The following is a 24,566-nucleotide window of genomic DNA, read 5'->3' as shown; positions in this document are numbered from 1 at the left end:
GCCTATTGCAGTCACATTGATACATTGTGTTTCACAGTCGGAAGAGTTCATACTGCCAGACTTAGACAATGTTGTTAAAATACAAAATTTGACACACAATTAATTTGAAATTTCCAAAACATGATTGTTTTCTTTGTAACTTTTCTCACACCAGTGAACAAAGTCAAGCTTTGACTACAGTTATGCTGTTTCCTTATGTTTTTACTAGTTGTGGATAAAATATTAAAACGTTTTCCTTGGGAAAAAATCATCGTTCCTTGAATAACAGATATAATAGTTTACATATTGCGTCTCTCAGTTTCTGCTTTGTTCAACTAAATGACTCCGATATATAGCGGTATCGTCACCTTTGCGTAATCTGATCGGAGATAACAGTGAGAGCTGATAGGTAGTGTCATAGTATGTTGGTTTTTCCCGTGGACGGCATAGAGGTGGTGAAGGTAGCAGTGCAGAAGACAAGAACACCAAGCACAAGATGTCAGAGGTTGCCAATAACATTAACGATTATAGAAAATTCTTCTATGGCGTTGGCCTTCCAGGAATGTGCTCTTGATGAGTCAATCGTTATGCACCAAAGGCTAAGGAGATGCTGACACATACTGAACTGCTTTAGTCGGTGAGCGATGAACAGGATATTGAAACGTATAAAATGTGTCGGTATTTCATACAAGATTGTGTAATGGCATCGTGAACAGGCTTTTCAAAGGCGTTAGGTGAGTGTTATTTTTATTTGTTCCTCGTAATGTGATTGTGTATGTAAGTTTGTGTGACTACATGATCGTAATGCCCTTCTCTGTCACACGGCATCACCACCTACTGTTCTTAACATCTTGTAAAGCGAATTGAGCTCGCCTCCGTGGGGAGAAATGTACTTTATAAATTATATTATTATTGCTACTACTATTTTTCTAGAACAAAATAAATATATGCGTTCTTACAACTCGACGAAATTGCTGTCAGAAGTTGACGAAATCGTTCTAACTGACGGAATATGATGAAGTCACTTTTGGTCTTCACACATAGAGTTCTACATTTGATAGTTTCACGCTCGCGAGCTGCAGTTAATGCCACAGTTACACGTTGACACTTTAATTCGTCCTGCATGTAAAGCAGACATTATCTTGAACATTTCACATGTTTATCGTAATAGCTTTTCCATAGTTTTTGAAGATTTTGCTGGTGCTAGTGCTATGGCCAGTGGCGTAAGAACCAGGGGTGCAAGGCAGCTGGAGGGGGATCGGAAACCCATCAAAAAGGGAGGCAAGAATGTGAACTCGTTCACTGTCGGCATGGTCTGGCCCCCCCAACCCGCACCCAAAGCCGATCGTCTTCCTACACCACTGACAGCACCTGCTTCCCACACCACTTGAAAGTTGCTAATGTCACACTTGACGACAACCGATTCTTGTATTCACAGAAATGTGTCACCATCAGAGAACAGGAAACAGATTTCCGAAGGGATGTTTTACATACTACGACTGTCTTTGTGACTCAAGTTGTAAGTCACAGGGATGTAAAACTACATGAAGCCTGGTACTTACCAAGAACTGACAACACAAAATCCGGTGATGTCACAGAAAGATTGCCCAACTTATAGTCGGGAATGGATACCGGACTCCATACAGCAGTGATGCCCAACCTTTTTCGGCCTGCGGGCCATATCCATTTCGGACAGCCGTGTCGCGGGCCACTTCACCGCAAAAATACAAAAAAGAAAAAAAAAATAGAGCAGATACCATTTTTTATTAGAAACAAGTTGTACTTACCATTAATTATATAGTAATTAGTGGGATATTTGAAGTTGTTTTACCGAAACCAATTTCTGAATGTCCGGCTGCATCGTAGAGACACCAAGTCGGAGAACTGAATTGAAATGTTCGTCCATCGAAAAAAGATTGGGAAACGCCCCTATGTGGGGTTAAATACTCCTTCTTCCTTTTTTTTTCTTCGTTTTTTAAGGTCTTTTATTACTTACATGCCGATTTCCTGCACTGTGGGCAGAAGTTTCGCGGGCCGGATATGGCCCGCGGGCCGTAGGTTGTGCATCCCTGCCATACAGGATTGAGAAGGGAGGGAAAGAAGATGGGCACCGCCCTTACATAAGTTTACCCCGAGAAACATGAGATCTCTAACATCTCACTCCCCAACAACCTTTACACTTCAGTCTGTAGAGAACTGATAGCTAGAAATACAACCGTGCGCACACAGTTCCACCACACACACATGAAATAAAAGTGAGACACTCGGACACCTGGGGAGACATCTGAGACACGCACATAGGGATAACCGAAAACAATAATTCTGTCACAGAAGAATGATTTTTCGATACGCAAAAAGTTGGCGGAGATGAGGTGTACGATGAAAATACACTCGAGAAGTTGATACCTTTGAAACGAGGTTGTCAGAGTTAGGACATGGATATCCTATCAGTTTTAACAGATAAAGCGTTGAAGCACGCACTTGACAACGAGTCCCCGGCCTGTCGTCAGGGTGTGGCAGTAGATGGATAACCTGAGTACGATGTGATGGGGCAATAGGTGTGTTGGGGGCAGGGGTGGATCTTCAGTCATGGAGTCTGGCGGTCACAATGTCGTTGTACTGTGAAGAGAGAAAAAAACGACCCGTTGACCGTATCCCGCATTCATCCCTATCATTTATGGCGATATGGCCGGTGAAAGGTCTGTTTTCGAACTGAGTGGTTCAAACAACTGTTAGGCGTAAGTAACTAATCGCAAATGATGATAGAGAACGATAAATCAGAACTTCACTTAAAGGGCAATATATTTAGGGGCAGTTTTTTTTTCTTTGGTGTAAAAATTAGTGCGAGGTAATATTTCCCAAAATAAGGGAGAGTGCTCCTCTTTCTCTCTCTCTCTCCCCCCCATTCTTTACGTTATCGAGATGCACACCGACAAACATTACCATGAACAGAAGTCAACAACACAGATGTCAGGACTATATATACAGGTAGTCCTCGACTTACGACGGGGATCCGTTCTTACGCGGCGTCGTAAACCGAATTTCGACGTAAGTCGGATCATCCATTCATACAGTACTGTACCATAATAACAGTACAGTACTGCAAACACTTAGCCTATCCAAACACCTATCCTAACACAGTACCCTACATAATTATCAATAAACATAAGTACAGTAAAATATTGTAGTACAGTTGTAAGAGCTGTAACAGTAATAAACAGTGTACAGTACTGTAATAAACAAAGATAACAATTCCAAAAGGAGAACAGGCTTGCTTATTGGGAGGAAGCTGCAGAAGGCGCTGGAGATACTGGGGCAGCTGAGTCAAGAGGTAGCTGAGGTAGAGGATACAGGTACAGGATCTGTTGCAGGCCTCTCTACCTTCTTGAAGTACTGCTGCAGTTTAGTTTTGAAGGAGAACATCTTCTTCTCCTCCAATATCTCCTTGTAACACCTAAGGGAATCCATGACTCCTCTGCCAACCCTAGTGTACCTTTCCATGTTGTGATCCTCAGCCTCAAACCTTGACAACCCTTCCTGTATCAGAACAAAACCTGCTGCCAAGCCTTGCCTTGTAAATCTCTTAGGTTCTGGGGTTGGTATGTCTTCCTCTTCCTCTATCATCTGCTTCTCCAGTTGAATAAGGTCCTCAGCAGATAACTCCTCTCCATGAGATGCCAGTAGCTCTGTGACATCATCCTCCTCCACCTCCAGATTCATTGTCTTACTCATATCAACAACGTTCTTTATGATGCTAGTCACTGTCTCTTGGACCTCTGTGACATCATTCACAAACTGAGGACAGTTTTTTCCACACACCATTCATACTGGTCTGCTTAACCTCATCCAAGGAATCAGCAATGTTATTCACAGCATCAAGGATGTATGTTTTCCAAAAGTCCTTTAGAGTCAAGTCCTTATTCTTTTCAGTTGCTGCTAAAGCATTACCAATGACCCTTCGGAGGTAGTAGGCCTTGAATGTAGCAATGACTACTTGGTCCATAGGCTGTATTAGGGCAGTGGTATTAGGTGGAAGGTAAACCACCTTGACATTAGGGTTAAAGTCATCCAGATGGGCAGGGTGTCCAGGGACATTGTCCAGAATTAGCGACACCTTAAAGGGAGGTACCTTGGAGGTACAATACCGCTTCACGTCTGGCACAAAATGGTTGGTGAACCAGTAATCAAACACTGCAAGTGTCACCCATGCCTTCCTATAAGACTTCCAGATGATTGGTAGTTGACCATTTGAAATGCCATTGAGTGCCCTTGGATTCTCAGCCTGATACACCAGCATGGGATTCAGTTTGTAGTCGCCAGCAGCATTGCCCCCAAAAAGCAAAGTCAGTCACTCCTTGCCAACTTTATGACCTGGTGCTGATTTCTATCATGAGTGTCGTAACCGCGAAACGACGTAACTCGAGACCGTCGTAACCCGAGGACTACCTGTACATACGTTGCGTGGAGGCTGAAATTTACAGGTTAGGTTTATATCACCTATATCCACCGATATCTGGGAATACAAATACCAATACGTGCGTGTGTTAGCAAACTGGTGTTGTCATCATTCTAGCGCATGCAACAACCGTCACGGAGATGACAGCACGTGAACATGAAACCTCTCGGCACAGGTGTCCAGGTGTTCCGCCACCATCTGCCTTCTTGCTGCGTTATTTTTATTTCAAACCACGCCTGCAACCCGGAACTTCTTTCTTTGTAACCATCTCCCGTTGCTAACAGTTGAACTTTTTTTTTTGGTTTCGTTTTGTTTTCAATCACTTTGATGGCCTGTTACACAGAAGCAGGAGTACTAACACTCGCTATCGATGAAGCAACGACTTAGCAATTATTAGCGAAATAATAGTAGAACTATTGATGTAATAGCAGTAACAAATATTACCGTAAGAACATTGAGAAATATGTTTGTAACATTGGTAACAATCAACATTATCGTAGGGACCTGATTCTACGGCTAACTTGCTGCTGCCTTCTAAATGTTGATTTTCATCGGGAACGAGGAAAACAACAGGTAGAGTGAGTGCAGTGGATGGACGGGGAGAATGTGGTGGGTGAGGGATCACTATGCTAATCGTTAAAGTTTCGAGTCTTTGTGCAGATGTGCACCTGTCTGTCTGAGGCTGGGGAAAGGGGAAAGAACCAATGGAGGATGTACGAGCGGAGCTGTAGAATGCGTGACGGATGACTGCTCTTCTGCAGTGTCGTCATTCAAAGCCCACTACAGCCAGCGCCAACCGCCACCCGTTCTGCATCAAAGAATGGAGTGAGATCAGAGACCTCCAAACACTCCATGGAGTCCACTTGCGTGATGATGACAGCACACGTGACAGGGAAACTGCCAGCGATGATCGTTACGGAAGAAAAATGATATGCACTGCACGAAGATAAACAACAGGTTCCTCTTGCAGACTGGTTCCGGCTTGGAACTGTCATCATCGTGAGACCATTTGTCGAAACACTGGCCACAAGCACGCCGGACCCACCCTGGCTGTGTAAGAGGGTACGTGACTGGAATAACCAACACACAAGAGGCTGATGCGCACGACAGGTGAAGTTTGTCATCAGTCTGAGCAATAACCAGATCATGTTTGTCTTTAGAGTGGTTTTGGTTGCCTTGATAGTCACTTGCACACAGGCGGCATGTCCGACGGTGGAACCTGTGCCAGGGACGAGTCCGACTGCTAGCTGCATCACTGGACGAAGTGGTGCTGCGTCTGACAGACAGTGCACCGTTACCATGACTCAAGGCTTTAGTAGGTCTCCATTTTTCTATTTTTTTTTTTTTTTTTTTTAGTTTTCTCTCTAGTTGTTAATTATTTAGCGAGAAGCTGCTATTGTAGTAAATGTTTATGATACCATTTTTGTCTGTCAGCAGGAAGTTTAGCCATGTTATTCCAGGACAATTTTTTTATTCTTCCTTATTTCTCTCTCTACTGACCTTCCCCGTTTTCGTTTCACCGACCACGTTGCCTCTCGCCATCAGCTGTCCTATGATGTGCTGTTGTGGTGCCTCTGGTTTCATTCTGCATGCACGCATTAGTCATCTCCATCTTCTTTTTTGGAGCAGAGCCTGTGAAGCTGGTATAAACTATGATTTGCAGATATCTCCGTTTCACCACGTCCCATAAACAGAGATCTTTACAATGGCTACAGATATCTTACGGTACAGAGGTCAATATCACCTGCTCCCCCAAGACGACAGACCCGCTGGGCTCGCAGGACCTCATTTTTCTATATCCGTGTTCTGGAAATAAGGACTCCAGACTGTGGTCAGGTGAGGTTTTTGACAACTACACTGTATTTGTACCGTTGTTTCCACTTTAAATTCAGTGTGTGAGAGAGAGAGAGCCTGTACAAAATTCGTTAGAGCATGGGGTTTCAACCGGGTACATGCTATCATTGACAAACGTGTACATGACGATCACAAAGGAAACTGCGGAGCACTGAGTAAATGTCCGGGTAAGAACTTTTGAGAGAGTGCCTGGGCTAACTCGTCTGTACTTTCGTTTTATCAGACCCCTCGCCCAACATGACGACCCTGACTTTGAGCAGCTCTTTACCAGCGGGAAGGTATTGGCTGGGCTGTTGGGCCGCGAGCTGCACGTGCGACGCGTCGCCTGATCTTGCAACGTGTGAAGCAGCCAAAATGTCGGAGGGGTGCATGGATGATCGTCTTGATAATCCCACCCTCATAACAGTGCTAGTGGGGAGTAAGTGTCTTAAGGACCTAGCAGAGTATTCTTTTCTTTTTTTCAACGATTGAGTTTATATCATTACAAGACTGCTACTCCCCAAGCCTAAGCCGAGTCCCGGACTCAAGCTTTTTCACATGGACGTTCTCACCTGTCAGGGAAAGAACTGCGTGTGTCAGAGGGTTGGGGTTGGGGTTGGGGATGGGGATGGGGATGTGGATGGGGATGGGTCGCCATATACGCACAGTCACTGTAGAACATGAATACCCCTTGTTTACGAGGCCACCAGTTTCTTAACTGGCTGCAGGTTTAATGATGTAAGATTATTCATTTTTCAACATAATGTGATGGATCTTACGTTCTTCGTGCATGTCAGCTTCGTTTGTTATAACGGGAGCTAGAGGTTAGAATAGCAGGTCAGGGTTTCCAAAGAAAGGAAACGTTATAGCGAGAAATCGGACATCTGGAGTTTGGAGAGCAACGTTAGGCTAACCTGCTTAGTTCATCAACCATTATCTGTCATAACTCAGGGCTGGGAGGTGGGGAAGGAAAAATAATACAGTGTAGTTCCTTTAAGCCGCGATGATTGGGATCCAAACTGCTTAACCGCGATTTAGGTGGTCCGCGGATTAAATATTTTTTGATAATGCATAAATTACAATAAATAATTAAAAAATAAATGATTTTTGTTTTATTGCGGTTTAACGTTGTAGCATTGGAAGGTGTGAATTGGCGGCTTCCATAACACTGACACTCAGCGTGGATAACACAGATTAATATTTGAATTTCATTGTAAGCTATTTTATTGTTCATTGATAAATAAAAGACTTATCTTTTATAAATACCTCTTTGAAGTTATAAGCCAGCACTTAAATATTTAATCCGCATTAGTGTATAGCATGTCAATCAAGGACATTCAAAATGCCAAAATGATAGCTGTCAACATCTGTCTCGAGTGTCTGAGATACTATGTCCAGGTCCGCACGATCCATGGTGTTAAAATTTGGGATCCAAGCATTTTGCCATTCGCGGATTACTGGACCGTTAATGACTCTAAACTGTACATGACTATTCTCTCCCTTTCACCATGACTACCATTTTTTTAATTTTTTTTTTAACGCGGGTACCTGACTGAGGCAGAATCTGCGCAGACAGAAAGTAAGAGAAGGCCTTGAAAATAACGACCGAGGAAAATCCGGGTGACAGAGGAAAAATGTTGTATACAGCGGGGCGATAGAACAACTTTTCGTCTTGCGCGGAGAATTCGACGACGACTCGACTAGAGACACTCTTGTGGTCTTTGTTCAAACATTACCGAGCACCAAGTGAAACAGATTGCGTGCAGCCACGCCAAATCCCTGTTTTAACCGACATTTTATAACATTTACTTCGAAAATAACCTGTATGTTTGATGTTCACCAGCTAAAACTATACTTGCGTGTTTGGGACACAATGATTTTCCACTTCACTGGCAGATTGAATTCCAGATTTCAAGGCCTCCTTGTTTTGTTGTCTGTATCACGATTCCGTATGGATTATCATAGCACTGAGTAGAAGTGTGTAATATGATTACAAATGTTTACAGCATTTGCAATATACATTATAATTGCATGTATTGCTGTTTCAAACAGTTTTGTACAGATGCAATGCGGATTTGATGGCCTCATTAACATCATATTTCAGATCCGTCTCCACAGCCCACAAACTTCTGGTGTATGTCTTACGACTGGCTCAACCTGAGATGTGGTTGGACATTGGGCAGCAGGGAAGATGGGACAGTCTGGTCAGTGTCCTACTGGCCTCTCACTCAGTGAGTGACATTCACCTACATTATCAACATGAAGCATGTGGCTTTTACTGCAACTCGGGTGGAGGGAGAGTAAGCACAACGATGAAAAACAAGATCGATCAAAAACCTCCACAAGGTTACCTGTATTATATATATAGTTATATATTAATAATATGTTTTGTATCTCTGTATCATTGCATACACGTGATATTTCTCAGAAATAGTGGATCACCCATACCCATTCCCTGCCGGTTAGGAGAAGAACTCACTCAGACCGTAAGTAAGGGTCAAGAAGTAAACGTGACGTGTACAGTGGAGCAGCAGTACTTCCTCAGGATTCAGACTATGTCTTCCAGGTTTCTGACAACAACGTCTTCGGTAGCGTCCGGGAAAACTTCACCACGAAGACAGACAGAAGCATCGGTAGGCTGTGGATCGGATCTGGTGAATGTTGTCTTCAGAGATCGTTTAATTATTTTTAATTACCTTATAATACTAGCATGATAAACAGTGTTGTTAAGGGTTTTAACGGTAGCGTGGTGTGGTTTGTGAGTGTGTGGAGGGGGAGGGTTAAAGGAGTACATCACTATCTCTGTCTTCCTCGTTACAGTCAAGCTGCTCCCTATAAACGGACTGACAGTGGTCACAGTGCCAGGTAACTCCACTGTGCTTAGTGTCTCCTGGGAGCCGGCTGACAGAACTAAAGACACGGACTGTGAGTGGCGTATTGGGATACAGGCCAAGGTGGACGTTTGGATGGTAGGTCTCCGCCTTCAGAGTCCGTTGTAAATAAACATTGTTATGGATTTAACAAAAATGATTTGTTCTAAACTCTAAAATGAACTTTCTCATCGAACGTTGGATTAAATATCCTTCAAAAGTATCTTGCAACAGTGAAACCTGTTATTAATCATTTTAGTTAAAAAACTATGTCAAGGCTTAAGACTCTGCACACGATTTAAGGGATTATAGAATGCTTAACATAAATAGGGTACATAATTTAATTAATACAATATAGAATACTTGATGTGTATCCGGATAAATTTAGCTCACATGACCACACAGAATACCGGGTGCAGTAAAATAGCAAGGGAAAATACTTTTAACAAAAGGAAAAAAAAACTGAAATTACTTTCCTATGGCTTTTAAGAGTGAGAGAGCTTTTGATTCAAGTGCATATATACACATGGACACACAATATCACGGACAATATTTCAGTGAAATGTTTGTCATCCTTCATAGAGCTCTCCAGCGACCTTCATTAGCTGTCGATCTGTGATCTCCAGTCCTGTTTGAATCATTAACCGTCAATAGCGATCTCCTGAAGACATCGTGCAATAGTCCAGCATCCTAACACTCTAGTTACTACTATACCATAACATTTTCATACAAACTCAAATAAGAATTAGCATGAAGTAATGATTAACGGAAATAAACTTGAAATCAAACATATAAAGTACTGATAGCATGCAGGTAGCTTATTACTAACTGGCAGAAACAAAATGCAATGTGCTTTCTTTGAACTCATTGAAAAATTTTCTTCAAGGCGATGGAACGATGGGTGGAGTATGCTGAAAAACCTTGCCAGTCCAGCCATATGTTACTAGATGGCCTCCACGCATATGTTACCTACACGGTTCAGATACAGATAAGACTACTGGGCAGCCAGTATTGGAGTGATGAAACAAAGGTGCAAGCTACGACCCCAGAGGACAGTAGGTGACTTCTTGTCTTCCCGTCTTTCGTTACAAAATCACAAAACGTGGTTCACTGACTTTGACAAGTCTATTTGTGCATTTCAAATAATAACTTCATCAAAAACTATAAAAAAGTGAAACGCTATTTTTTTTATTCAGAGCCCTCACAGTCTCCGGAACTGACCCCAGGAGGTTACGTCACGTGGGACTGCCGTCAGCAAAAATGTCTCAGTTTGTATTGGAAAGTATGTTTAACAGACTCACGCACAAAAACACATGAATAAAAACTTTTCTGTGGATTACATATCTAGTATATGCATGTATACACAAATTCGTTAAAGATGCTTGTTGTGCCGTAAGTTGATTCTTCGAATCAGAGAAGGGCTTGTCCTTGTCCATGTTGTTTATGTTCTTGTTTTCTTCTGTTTCCTTCACATTTTTGTCGTTTTCTTTTCATAAGTCCGTCCCAGCAGCAGCTCAGAACGGCGAGATCATATACTATCAAGTGGTGGTAAAAGAAAACGAGACGATTGTGACCAACACAACTGAGAAAACAAGCGGCAACAGCATGACGGTATACATCGGACAACGGGATGACGTCACTCTGGTCGTTGAATTGTCGGCCGGCACCTCCGTTGGCTTCTCATCCCCACCCAGCAGAATCGACATACCACCCCGGCTCGAGACACCAGGTGAGAGTGGGCATGACAATGGCCCAGACCTTCAGAGGATATGTAGTCTCGATTGATTATCTCGCGTCGATGTCGTCTCCTGGATGTCTCGGCCAGCACGACAGCTGGGGTCATATGTTAAGTAGGCGGCGCTCTGTAGAACGGAAGTGGTTGGGATTGAGATTCACTTAGGTTATTGAGATTTTTTCGTGGGATTGTCTGTGGCAGTCGTCGCCGTTTATTTATTTATTTTTAAAAAAAAAAACACTTGCAGTTCCCAGTGGCCCAGAAGAGGTGAACGTTGAAAGGCAACAAAATTCAGTGAACGCAGCAAACGCCACGTACACGGTGACCTGGTCCGCTCTCCCTGGCCATGACCAAGATGATTATGTCACTGTGTTCTGGTGCAAAAGTAAAGTCCATCCAGATGTCCCCATCGAGTGTCTGGTAATTCATCAAACACTAATTTTTAGTATTATAATAGTATTTTTTTATATGTTTATTGACAGTTTACACCAGTTTGCACACTCTTGTGTTGTGAAGTTTATTGTACACATGTATTCAATTCTTAATCATTGAAAGGTCTGTTATTTTGTGTGATTTTATGTTTTCTGAGCATTGGTGTTAATGATCACCAGTCAAGAACAAAATTTAACCTTCTCGATAGTTACTACAAAATTCCATGTCATTGTTGTTTCCTTTCTTCATCGCTAGCGTTAGGGACAAGCTGCGATGATATGTTTTTTTTTTACCATGCATGATTTTCAGTGATTTAGCTATTTACATTCACCTAGCTGTACTTTCAATAACTCAATGGATTCACGTGATCTTTGCACTGGATTGTGGAGTGTTACCTGACACGCATGCAATTATAAAATCTCCTTCGTTAATAGAAAGGAAAATACTCCATCAACTTTCCTTATTTCAACATTTATTTCATCTGCGATCCCAGAAATGCAAGAAGGGACATGTGAGGAATGACTTTTAGTCAAGTGTGGACAGTCTGTCCCTTGCCTACTGATAGTTACGAGGAACAAGTTATTTTGCAGGCTGGGATGGAGTGGACACACCTGCCCCCAAACATCACAGCCCACACGCTTGATCTGGGGGATGAGGTTGGTCGCCAGTGGTACTTTGGAGTCTCGCGCACGCGCAGAAATGTCAGCCGCGGGGTCACGTGGAACCGCTGTGTGTACGACTACATGGGAGGTAATCTCGGCACCTGTTTGGTTTAGAGTGATTGAGAGTAAAAAAAACCAACCCAAAAACAAAATAAAAACAACAACAACAACAAACAAACAAACACCCCCCTCCCCTACACGTCATTTAATAATGTGGATGAAGTCTTTGGCATTATAGTGGAAGGCGGGACTGTCTCGTGACGTGTATCGTGGAGTGGTGCCTTAAGCAACTGGCTACAAATGTTTTCGGGTGCGATGTTCGTAACATTCTTGCTGCATCTATTCTGTGGAAGAAGGTCTGCACGGCTTTGGTGTGATATACGTCTGTTATTTCTATACAAAGATGTGAGAAACGAAACGTGTTCAGGTGTATTCTACAGCATCGTCATGCAAGGTATGAAGTGTGACATCTGTGTCTAATACAGCTGTCTCTATCATGTCTTTCTGTCCTAGTTCCCAGTAAGCCGACCCTACAAGCGAGCATCAAGAGTGAGACAGAAATGACGGTTAGCTGGGATTTCAACATGTGTGACATCGCGTTTCTGAAAGGGTTGCCAGTGACGTATGAGATTTTCTACCGTAAGACCGACTCTGCAAATCCCTCGTGCCTTGGAGGTCAGTAGGTTGTAACGTTGTCTAGATTCTTTCTCCTTTCTTTGTCATCCTCGTCTGTGTTAACATTGACACCTTAATGTTTCCCGTGTGACTACAAAGCATGTGACTTACTTGCAGAAAGCGCCCGCAATGTCACGGCTGAAGTGGGCGTCAAGTCGGAAGTTCTTGACAACCTTATCTACGGCGCCACCTACGGTGTGTGCATGAGGATTCTTACGGCCAGGAACGCCAGTGACGTCAGTGACGTGAAATTGGCGACCGTGGAGACCCTGTCAGTTGAAAGTACAGGTAAATGCAAGAAGGTTGATAAGTTACTAACGGATGCATTTTGCAGCACCACCTAATGTTCCCTGCTATACAGACATAACCCAACCCAGGCAACAATGAAGGAGGGTAGATGACAGACAGGAGGCAGAATTAGAGAGAAAGAGAGAAATGGTTGGCTGGTTGTTGATAATTAATGCTGTATTAGAGGGTGTACTACGACAAAGAAAAAAAATCCTTCTGTCAAAAAGAATCGGCTGAAAGTGTAAGCCATGACTGCCTTACAGAAGGTTATGCTGACAAAATAAATGGGTTATCAAAGTAATAAAAATAAAGTTGAAAAACAGAGAATGAGTGAACAAAATAAACAGCCAAAGAAATAAAATAGAAGAAATATGAAAAGGGAAAAGAAAATCAGAAGGAAGCAGGTTCAGAACAAGCCTGACAGAATTCAGACAGAGAAAGGGTGAGAGAAAAATTGCGAGTGAAAGAGAGAGAGACTGAAGCAATTTTCAAATTTTCATTGCTGATTGGTGTCATTATGGCTACAAGAATGCTTTTGAGCAAAATAATATTTAGATTAAGTAACTCACTCTACCCGCAATGGTGAAATTTTTCACTGTTTTTTTTTTTTTTTAGACAGGAGCAATGTCCCGGTCTTCGCTGGTGTCTTGGCTGCCATCGTTGCTGTCATCATGGCGATAGGCATACTGTGAGTGTTGAGCTTTAGTCACACAAAGGCTCGTGCTGCCAGCTATGTTTCTGACTTACCTTCAATGCTACCGAGTGAATTCGCCATATTTTAACGGCAGAAATTATAGCTTAACGGTTGTTTCTGTCATGTAAACGTTGGATAATTAAAAGGCTAGAATGAATAACTTTCTACTCCATCCAATGAATGCTTTGGACAATAAAACTAATTATCTTCATGGCAGTGCAATATTTATGCTTCACATTAAAACACATGTCAAAGATCAGGATTGTAAGCTGAACTGATAAGATTTTGAATGGCGAAAACATGAAAAGACGAAATTACACTTATATTTTGAGAACATAATGACAGTAGTTTCTGATTTCATCTGTTTTTTTCAATCAAGAGTCTTTCGTTGGAAACTGCAACTAAAAGCTACGATGTTTCCTTCCGGAAACTTATGGTTACCAAAGGTAAATATGAAGTTTATATTTGTTTATATTTGAAACGCAAAAGAATCATCGGGTTTTTTTTCTATTAAAGCTGGTCACCTAAAAATATAGTCTTATGAAATCACTTACGAAAATAAATTACTAGACATGGGGAGGGAACTCCAACACCAACAGAAGATGAAATGAAGAAACAAAAGATGGCTTTGTAGAGTGAATCACTCTACAGTCATCACGGGATGTGTGAAACGCATCTCGATAAGCCTGTAACACTAAAGTTTTTGCAATAAATAATAAAGTCTAACCCGCTAATTCTACAGTTTTTTTTGTAACAAATAATAAGGCCTAGACAGATAAAAGGTCACTGAAGTTTGGAAGATCGTGCAATTTGAGGCAATGCATCTGGCCTGGAATTAGCCCCATCACGATCACTATCACTGTCACTATCACTATCACTTGCGGTGAGCTTGCTCTGACTTTTGTTGTTAAACCTTTCAGCCCAAGACCCACGGCAGGTGGGATGTCGAGATCCCTGTAGAGCAAAGTCTGGGTACCGGTTCTTCACCAAGTCACACAATCCAAGTGCCACATGATGCAGAAATACATGACCAGCCGGTCACACTGGAGTCCACAACCTTTCGTCCTGGGTGTCGCCGGTACTGGACTCGAACCCCACCAGCAGTGAGCGGAGGTGCGGCCCCAGAGAAGTTTTGCCGCCAGCCAACATCAGTCAATCATCGCTGGCTCTTGTCAACGGGTATTTTACACCAACAGTCGGCGAAAACGACTCGGCGGGTGCCTCGACACAATCACCATGCAATGACTCTCGTGCAAACCGTACAGGCTCTGAAAACAAGTCCTCAATGTCTGCTGAGTACTGCACAGTTCAACCTGTCGCCCACCCCGCGAGTCAGACAGTCGAAGTCGAAACCCAGCGTCAGATCAACGATCGCGGAGCAGAAGGAGGGTCAGACAATAAAGAGGACACGGTACGCGAGTCATCGTCCCCCCAGAGGCGAAAGGTCAGGAGCTCAAACACGGACCGTCCTCTGGACCAGCAGGTGCTGTCGCTGGAGACCTGTTTGCTGCAAGTGCGACGCGGGCATCAACAACACCATGGAGCTACAACCTCTAACGGTGCGATCGAAACCATCGCTACATGGTGGATACATATCGGAGTCATCTTTGTGTAAGTCATATGATGTCAAGATAAATAACATTCCACGTAATGGATACGTGTCGCATCACTTCCCACTGCTTCACAAAATTTTTTTAGAAATGAGGCGGTAGAGGGCTGTACCGAGGTAAGTGCGAGGGTACAGAACTCTCCCAAAACATTGGACTGCAGCCCAGAGATCGTGACGATGAGCGGGCTGTAGCTAGCGACTCACCACGTGACGTTCGCAACTCTCGAAGTGACGTTGAAAGATCTGAATACCTTGTCTTAGACAATACTGTTGCTGACAAAAAGACTCACTCATCATATAATACAACGACACCTGGTGCGGACGCAGTTCCTAATGCCCAGGGCAGCACAGGACTCTGTTCCTAATGCCCAGGTGTCAGATTACCTCCCACATCACGAGTTAATGGACAAAATGTCGCTAGCCTCGACCACAAGCATGTTGACCATCAACGAGGAATCTCCGTCGTTAGGCAGGACTGGTGATGTCTCGTGGGAGGATGGTGACTGTGGCAACGCAGACATAAGCATTTCCTTGCAGGAGAGGGAAGAAGAGGATAAGCATGCGCAGCCATTGATGACGATCTCCCCAAGCGGGTACGTTATTGAGGCTGTGCATATAGAGAGGGCGTTGACAGAGGAAATCGGAGAAAACTGGCGGAAGAACCCACCCGATGAGCAACCAAAGCCATTAAAGGCGATCTCTCCAGGAAATGTCGACTACGTCCTTATGGAGGATGTTGACAACGTTGACAGAAGAAATTCTGAAGGACGATAATGCTGGGCAGCCAGACAACAACCTCTACGTCCATAGTTTGGCTGAGTCGTCTGCTGGCCTGTCAGCTGAGCTTTATCCACTAAACTGATCAGACACGTTTTCGCGTGCATGCAGAAAGCAGATAACGACCACATCGATGTCGAAGAAAAGTCCAGTCACGTGACATTTCACGTCACTTGAGAAGAAGCAGAAATTATGTCATACTGTCTCCTTGCGGTGATATCCCTTCAGCTTCTTACATTTATACCACACAGGGGAGAGTTAACCCCCGTCTTCGAGGCGGACTCTTACTAGGAGAGCTCTTTGTTCTGAAAACAGTATTGTGAAATTACATTTTTAATACTTTATCTTCAGAAAATGAATTCGATGTGTCGATGTGATATTAACTTCAATATCATTTATCACTGATAATATAATTTATATTTTTTGTTGTTGCATGTGTTACTCGGTTTTTTATTTGTCAGCGATCGAGATCCTGGTGAAGTTGGCGTAGCTTATGATCAGCAATTTTCATGCCTCTTCATTAGCTATGTAGTTACGAGGCTAGATTGTTGTTTACCCAGGGTCGAATACAAGGAAACGTGTCTTGTTTCCGAATCTACAGACACTACTTCATTTTTCTTTACCTTACCACACCTTCGCCCTACGCTGCATAACGATGGGTAAAACAACACGTGGGGTCAGGACACTTCTGTAGAGCTTAGGAATCCCGTGTAGTCGGTCTAGAATATAACTTCTTAATAAATCGATTGGAATCGAAAGTATCCATCGTGTTATCCATCCCCTCACGTGGCGAAACAGAAGGGACAGAATAATATATTTATTAATATATATTGCTATCATGTCACCATTTATTGTACATATGAGACTGTTATTGTGTGATGTATGTTTTATCTAATGTTATGGCTAATATTGCCCATGAAATAAAAGAAATGAGATGTCACGAGTTGCTTGCAGCTTGTGATCTCCCCTGCTACGAGTTGCGCGCCCTTTGTACGAGTGGTCGGTCCTTGAATAATCTGCCCCTGACAAGAGTCGTTATTACCGCTTTCTCTCTCTCTTTTTCTTTCTTTTTGTTTTGTGTGAATGGACGAGGAAAGAAGTCCGTTTCGTCAAATCTTAGAAAAGCACTCAATAAGCTTTGTGCACCAGTCGCCACGAGGAGGCAGGGCTCTAGTCTGTTTATGGCGCGTGTAGTAAAAAGAAAAGTTTTATCCCAGTTTTAAAAGTATGGCAGTCTGAATTGGAACAGCAGTTTACACATCTTGCGGGGAGGTGGTCACCCCATCTCACCTGTGGCTGTGAGTGGGTGTGTTCGTGGTGGCTGTGTGAGTGGCTACAAGCGTGCATCCGGCGACGCTGGGAGCGACCTGCGACACTGAAAAATTACTACCATCTGCGTATTTTACGGCGGCTAAAATGTTCTCGGCGGGATATTATTGTAATTTTTTTTTTTACTATGGGATGATAGTTTACGACTTGAACATCACATGTTTTTTTCTCGCAACTCAACAAGTGGCTTTTGATTAAACGGTGTTGATGACGTGACCGCGCGTGAGGGATCAGTTTTCGTTCGTTCTTTTATTGCATCCATTCTTTCTTTCCATCTGTGTTTATTCAATGCTTTTCTCGTTATTTTAACATTAGCTGTACTCACTAGGGTCACCTTCCTCACCTAAAGTACAGAGGATAATTTAATGGGGAGGCGGAGAGACTAAGAAATAGTAATAAATGTATAACCTCCTGCCATACCAGTGAACCCTGAGAAAGACAAATATATGGCTTTAGAATTTCTAATTGTGCTAGGATTTTACTCACAACAGGGTCCCGCAACCGTTGACAATCATCGCTAAACGGTACCTTTGCTACAAAACCACAAGCCCCAGCACAGATATTACAGAGCTATGGGCTACAAAAGTCAAGACAATCTGTTCTATTCATAAGGACAAGTCTGAATGATTTCACAAATTTGTCACGATGTTTGAAGGGGGCCTTTTAAAAGATATTTTTCTATGATAAACAAACAAATCTGGTGCTAAACAGGGAGACAAATATCAAATAAACACACACACACTGGTCACGACAGGGCAGTAAATTCCCCGTGGTAAGGGAAATAAGGTACATACTATCTTTCTAGAGATCTCGAGTGAACGGTATAATGACACTAGGCTGGTGTCCACAAAGACCCTGACAATCACATGCAGGATTGGAAATGCCAGGACTGATCATCCCCTAGGAAACATGATGTTCAGACAGCAGTTCACGAAGAAAAGCAGTTTGGGTAACAGACTGGCTCCGTCTGGGAAGCGCCGTCATCATACGGACCATTGGATTTCCTTTAGCTGTAATACCCATGAGAAATACTGCGGATGAATGAAGAGAACAGTGAAGACACAGGTCCTACACTACAACAAACTTCAAGATCTCTATCTCTCTGGTAGCATTACCCGACTAGAGCTACACTAAACAATTAAAACTGATATTTCTTAACTCGTGGCTGGGGATGGTGAAGAAACTTCAGGCGTTTTCCTCATGATTGGTTCCGCTTATTTGGTTGCATATCCTTTTCACAGTGATTGCTGGGCGGAGATAGAAGATGAGACAGGACTTTAAAGTAAGAGAAGGTCGCGAAAACAACGATAGAGGAAAATTCCTGGTTAGACAGGAAAAAATGTTGATCCTTCGGGTCAGCGGAGACCCCTTCGTCTTGTGTGGGTAATTCGATATAGGCCTATTTAAAGCGATGTTTTGGTCTTTGTTCAACATTATCCAACAATATTTGTTGAACAATATTCAGATTTCTCATTAAACACGTCATAAAGAACAGGTTGTATAACTGACATCAAGCAGTCGGAGAGACAAACATAAAGAAACACAACTACCCCTTATTCTTTTGCCCCGAGATTGTGACTAGAATATTTGCCATTGGTGTCAGTATTTGATCATCAAGGCAAATTCATTGTAGGCTACAACTATTGGCATATATTCTCCCATCTGGATGGTCATGGTTACCGCAGGTAATTGTATTCGTCACACGCGCAAGTTGTAACTTTTTTTGTATTAAAAACTAATCAAGGAAAAGCCTAAAGAGCGAATAACCAAAATAAATTAAATAAAAAAGAAAGCGTTGGAGTTGTGCAGTCACGTGACGTGTGGAATGCCATCCCGCCCTTCTGCACCCACTGCAGTTTTTGCAGTAAATAATGAAGCAAAACATGGACTAAAGGGAGGTAATAGGAGAGAGAAAACAGAAAGATCGTGAGTTCTGAGTTTCAGACCCCTGGTCCAAGTTGAGTCACCTGATCCTGTATTTGCAGCTCAGCTCAAAACCTGTCGCAATCGCATGACTGAGATTGTGTTTAATGTTCAGACCAAGACGCAGGACAGTTGGGATGGCCACACGCCTGCTGAGAGATGCCTGGGGGCCTGCAGCTCACCAGGATGCACAATCCAGAGGTCACGTGATGCTGCCATGCAGGACCACCACTGACAAGAAGCTGTGCAAATGACGTGCAGGACATCGCGATCGGTGATAATCAGTCACAGAGTCGGCATTGTCACACGTTTGGGAACAAACAACGGGTGGTGTCACTATCTAGTAGTGATCTCCCTTCACCTACAGTTTTCAGCTTTCCTGGAAAGAGTTACCTCCCATCTTTCATTCGGTAACGGACTAAAGCAACATCTTGAAAAAGTGACCGCTGACCACTTGATCATTTTTGCTTTGAATGGTTTCACGAACTCTTAAGCTCGTTTGACGTTTTTGCTCTCTTCAAATTAATGTTTTTGTCAGATCTTTTTACAAAACAAATATTTTCTGTCATGTGTGTATTTATTGATGTTTATTTTTAGTCGTTTTGTGGTGTGTGTGCTCATGCTTGTACATGTTGGCAAGTACGTGTTTGCTTGCGTATTTGTATATACTGCGCGTACGAAAGCAATCCGTAAATAAACGATGATTTAATCTTGTTATTAACTGTTCTGATATTTTATCTGTCACATCAAATTTAAGGCAATAAATCATAAAAACAGCATTTCAAACAGTAACAACTTATGGAATGTATTTTAGCAAGAGTAAAGATAAAATGAGCGCTAGTGTGCAAGCACACACACACGCACTCAGACACACTCATGCGTGCTCTCTGTAAGAGAGAGAGGGAGGGAGGGAGGGAGGGAGGGAAAGAACGGTTAAAAAAGAAAGTAATTTAAACTCCTCTTAAAAAATAAAACCTAAAAAAAAACTACAGTCGTAAAAATGAACTATGCTAAAGTTATCCAAATGATGAGAAGTAATCGTAATTAACAAAAGCATCACCTGATTTAGGTTTTGTTTGCAGCTACTTTCATCAGCATTATCATCTACTTGAAATACAGGACCGCATGTACATTAAAAAAAAATTCTGCTGGCGGGATCGCTAATTGGAGTGGCTATGCTGTGTTTATGAGGGATTCATTACCATGTTCTTGCTTTTCATGATGGAACCCCCCGGTGGATCACCACCATTCTCATACTCTGTTTCCATGTCTGTCTATTATTATCTTTTCTTTTTTCATGTTTTGATGTTCTCTCTAATCTTTGCTCGGCCTTCCATTGTCCCATCTTCTGTTTTGTATCTGTCCATCTTCCACTCAAGTAGCAAACGTTCAAAACATCCTCATTAACATATAAGAGTGACGATAACACAGTTATCTTGTTCATGCCGACCATGTCAATCCCACAATACTTTCTTGCCCAGCAGCCATAGAAGACATCAACCCTACCCAAGGTAGCTAGCAGGAGTAAGCGGTTGTTTAGTGGACATATGAGCAACCTCGAGAATTCGCAAATTTGAGCAGTTTTCATTTTATGGATATAATTACAGACTGACACTATTTTCTTTCTTTGACATTCTCTCTCTCTCTCACCTGCCAACACGGATGGAGTGAGTTGAGGCACGGAGTAAAGGTAGTGGGAGAAAGACAGGAAAGAGAGAAATACAGTGTGAAAGAGCCAGCACCACTCTCAGGGGAGGCAATTAGAATCCATTGGAGTGTAAGGATCGTGAGACAATCCAATTTCTCCGTGCTTTTGCCAGCTCTGCCATAACAGACATCGCCGGGAAGAGTGAGGCTGGTATTTAGGCATGCTCCCCGGGGCCTACCCCAGTCCGCTGGACCCAAATGGCGCGATGATGTTACTAATGGAGTCCTAGAAACACCACTAAGACAAGCACAGCTTTGTTAGTTATCGCCAGAGTTACGTGCCCCGGCCATTCGATATTCTCAGTGATGGCCCCTGAGATAATGGATAACATTAACCAAATCTTGTTGGCCGAAAACTGCAGGATTTGCCAGGCTAAGTGAAAATTACAGCAATCATGCTCGGGTTCCTGAGAATTGTCTTTGAAAAAGTGATCAAGACAAGAAAACACATTTTGTGGACACATCTTCAAAGACCAAGACAGCCGTCCTCCGAAAAATTGTAAATTTGTGCAAATGCATAGTCTTGTTTTTCAATCGAGTTTTATGCAATCATCGATGCGCTGTGCAACTGCAGAAATATTTTTCTAATGTGTTCTAGACTAGGAGGTATACACGTCGACAGAAATGTAATTCAAAAGTAATTCGAAACACACAATTTTGAAATAGTAGAAAGTCGTCACAAGCAAAAACACATTGTGTTTATTTCAGAAGGAAGATCTTCCACAGAAAAACTGTAACTTCCAAAAATACGGTTGAAGCTTCGTGCACCAAGCTTCGAGAAAATTCCATTATTAAGGAAAATTTATATGATTTTGGACGTAAATTGCGTTTGGATGTCGGGCTTCAGTAGCCTGAGATGGAACTGAGTGCAGAATCCAGGATCAATGCATTCGAACTGGCGAGTCAGGTTTCATTCGCTCTTTTCTCCGGGAATCCCGTAAAAGCAGAAAGATGTGTCACGACCTGTGTTAGTCACCCCAGACTCCAAGCCAGGACCAATCAAAGTTGCCGGCCCACGCACGTGGTTTCAAAATGCCACCCGCGTGTATTGTGACGAGGTCATGGAGGTGACAGGCGGTCCCCAACCACATCTACATAAACTGTCCACCGGCATCTCCAACCCCTGATCGTGCAGACGTATTAAAAGGGGGAGGCAATTGAAGGACCCGATGAGTTATTGGTTTGGGAACCTTTCAGACGTAGCTCAGTAACCGGAAGTACTATGCTGTCTTCATTTCTCTGGCAGTGCATGCAACAATCTCGCAAAAATACAAAGGAAATTCAGCTTCAAGATTTTCATGCCATTCAAAGTCCTGTATAAACATACATGAAAATATAGTTTTAAAGCAACAGTACCCGTACATATATACTCGGAAAACATTGTTTTAAAGATTCTTAACGGCAAGAAAAATCTCAGCCAGCTACCTAGGAAAAGCAGTTTTTGACAATGTAAATGTCTGAGTAGCTACATATACCTGGAAAGAAATGTATCTTTGTGGCAGAAAAGAGAAAACAGCTTCAAGCCACAGCGAAGAGCGAACAGGACGACAAGCGGACCTAAACAAACAAGAGTCGGAGTGCGGGGAACCAGGGCTGCAATACACTGTTATTGACAAAGACAAGACGAGATGCCTCAGGTGTCTGTCTCACCAGACCTCCAGGCTGTTTCTTGGGTACAGACGCTGATTGTAAACCTCTCCCGAGCGTGCACACCGGCTCTGGCAGACGCACAGCTTCTGGAGGGACTTCTTCCGTCCAGTCCACCCACCTTCCAGCTCTGGCAACGGCATTGAAGTTTACACCATCTTGGCTACTGACGCATGCGCAGATGTTTGGAGCTGCTAAAGCTTCTGATGCGGGCGGAAACGAGTTCTGCAATGGCAAAGCCGTTGATTCTTAGAAGGTCACGTGAGGGACAGACTTTTACTGTCCTCGCAGCATTTAGCCCATGATTCTGCCTGCAAAAGCTTTTTTTTTTTTTTTAAAAAAGAAAAAGACAATAAAAAGAGAAAAACAGAGAGGGGAGGATGACAAATTAAGACAATTACTTCTGTATAATTATGGGATAGTGGGATAAGGCAAAGAATAACAGTCTTAAGACGATAACTGTCGCTACCATAGGTGTCTCGAGAATGAAACATGGACGTTCAGTCAAATTTGGAGAAACAAACATCTTGTTCCACACTCACCCTAATCATTTATTTCTGATATTAATAAAGAGAATAATAATAGTTTCGAAGATAATGCCTTTTTTCAGTCTGGAAAACGGTTGGAGACATGGAAAGAAAAACTTTTAAAATATTTGAGATGAGTTGTATAAGCCGCTACTATACACTTTCACAAAGATAAACCTGGTGTAGGATGTCAATACAAAGTGCGGTGTGCTTTTCTTTCCCCTTCAAAATAAATTTCTTTGTTCCTCTTGTGAATTGAATTGTTGGGTGTAAAAAAGAAAAATAAGGGAGAGCACTGTTCAGTAGCACTACAGACAAGTGGGACTTTGAGGAAAGCCAGACACACCAGAGTACAGGAAGGTGAAAAAAGCAGAGGAAGGGAGGCGGTCTAACAGTCGGCAGCTTGAGCATCTCCCTCACAAGTCAGCAGACTGCCCATATATTAGTCTCCCAGGTGTCATAAGGTATGGAAGGTATGAAAGGAATGCCAGTATATACTTCAGCGCTGATAGTAAAAAGAAGCAAATTGCTCAACAAATCTGTTTACGTAGGAATTTACAATGTTCCTTTCCATTTTTTGTGCCTTGAGGGATGCAGGAAGCGCCAAAGTGATGAAAGAAAAATGAAAGACAATGAAAGACCAGTTATCAAATGTTATATATTACACCCACTTCCTTCCTCAATATTCTGTAAGCCTGTCTGTGCATTTTGTGGTCTCACCGTTTCTCATTTGTTGACAACACATGATGTATTTTTATTTCTAACATCTGTGTACACATTTAAAAATTAGATATTAAAAAATAAATGCCAAACGTAGACATGGTAAAATATTAGTGTGGCTACAGCAAGCAGATGGAGTTGGAAGTCAATGACAGAGGTTAATGTACTGTCAGGTCTTGGCTGAGAGGAGAAAGAGAGATCAGATAGAAATCGATGTCAGAGAGGAGATGGTGGGCGTCTTCCTTCTTCTCTGGGAATGTGCATCCTCTTTGTTTACTGCTTCAGCCTGCATTAAGCTGTGGATTCTCTACTGGCTCCTCCCATGTCTATTTTTCAAATCTCTTGTCTGTCCACACTCCTGTTTGAAACCTCTTCTCCTCAACTAACTCTTAGCCATTTCTTGTGCAACATCACATATGGACAACACATGTTCTCCTTCTGTGCTTCTAAACAGTGAACGCTCTCCCTATCCACATTCCATGTTCTGATTGAAAAGCAGTAATCACATGCTTACTGAAATAAATTTGCAGAAAAATGATATAATTGATGTTGTGTAATCCTTCTTCTACAATAGTGCATAAACTCAATTCATTTACAACAACAACAACAACAACAACAACAACAACAACAATAATAAAGCGCAATTAATTCTAGTTTTTCTTCCCTTGCTAAGAAAGTATTTTCAAAATGCACTTCTCGCTAG

General features: G+C 42.6%; 1 protein-coding gene across 1 annotated transcript; it reads left to right on the top strand.

The window, feature by feature from the left end:
• The first annotated feature begins 385 nt into the window (after positions 1 to 385).
• LOC112574251 lies at positions 386 to 15,577 on the top strand. The gene is made up of 17 exons (XM_025255187.1): positions 386 to 713; positions 5,096 to 5,750; positions 6,099 to 6,271; positions 6,513 to 6,707; positions 8,373 to 8,499; positions 8,697 to 8,901; positions 9,089 to 9,237; positions 10,025 to 10,193; positions 10,335 to 10,420; positions 10,636 to 10,867; positions 11,121 to 11,293; positions 11,896 to 12,055; positions 12,481 to 12,642; positions 12,760 to 12,930; positions 13,546 to 13,618; positions 14,004 to 14,070; positions 14,545 to 15,577. Exons 7-17 carry the CDS (start codon positions 9,235 to 9,237, stop codon positions 15,334 to 15,336), a joined length of 2,088 nt encoding a protein of 695 aa, XP_025110972.1. The 5' UTR covers positions 386 to 713; positions 5,096 to 5,750; positions 6,099 to 6,271; positions 6,513 to 6,707; positions 8,373 to 8,499; positions 8,697 to 8,901; positions 9,089 to 9,234; the 3' UTR covers positions 15,337 to 15,577.
• The last annotated feature ends 8,989 nt before the right edge of the window (positions 15,578 to 24,566 follow it).

This window comes from Pomacea canaliculata, linkage group LG10, assembly GCF_003073045.1.
Source record: "Pomacea canaliculata isolate SZHN2017 linkage group LG10, ASM307304v1, whole genome shotgun sequence".
In the NCBI taxonomy this organism is placed as follows: Eukaryota; Metazoa; Mollusca; class Gastropoda; order Architaenioglossa; family Ampullariidae; genus Pomacea; species Pomacea canaliculata.
The sequence above is the reverse complement of the archived record's forward strand: the minus strand, read 5'-3'. Positions and strand labels throughout refer to the sequence as shown.

Excerpts from the sequence above, each read along its gene's own strand:
- LOC112574251 (XM_025255187.1), top strand. Across the intron at positions 10,194-10,334 it reads AGCTACGACCCCAGAGGACA|AGCCCTCACAGTCTCCGGAA; the intron begins GTAGGTGACTTC and ends TTTTTTATTCAG. Across the intron at positions 13,619-14,003 it reads ATCATGGCGATAGGCATACT|AGTCTTTCGTTGGAAACTGC; the intron begins GTGAGTGTTGAG and ends TTTTCAATCAAG.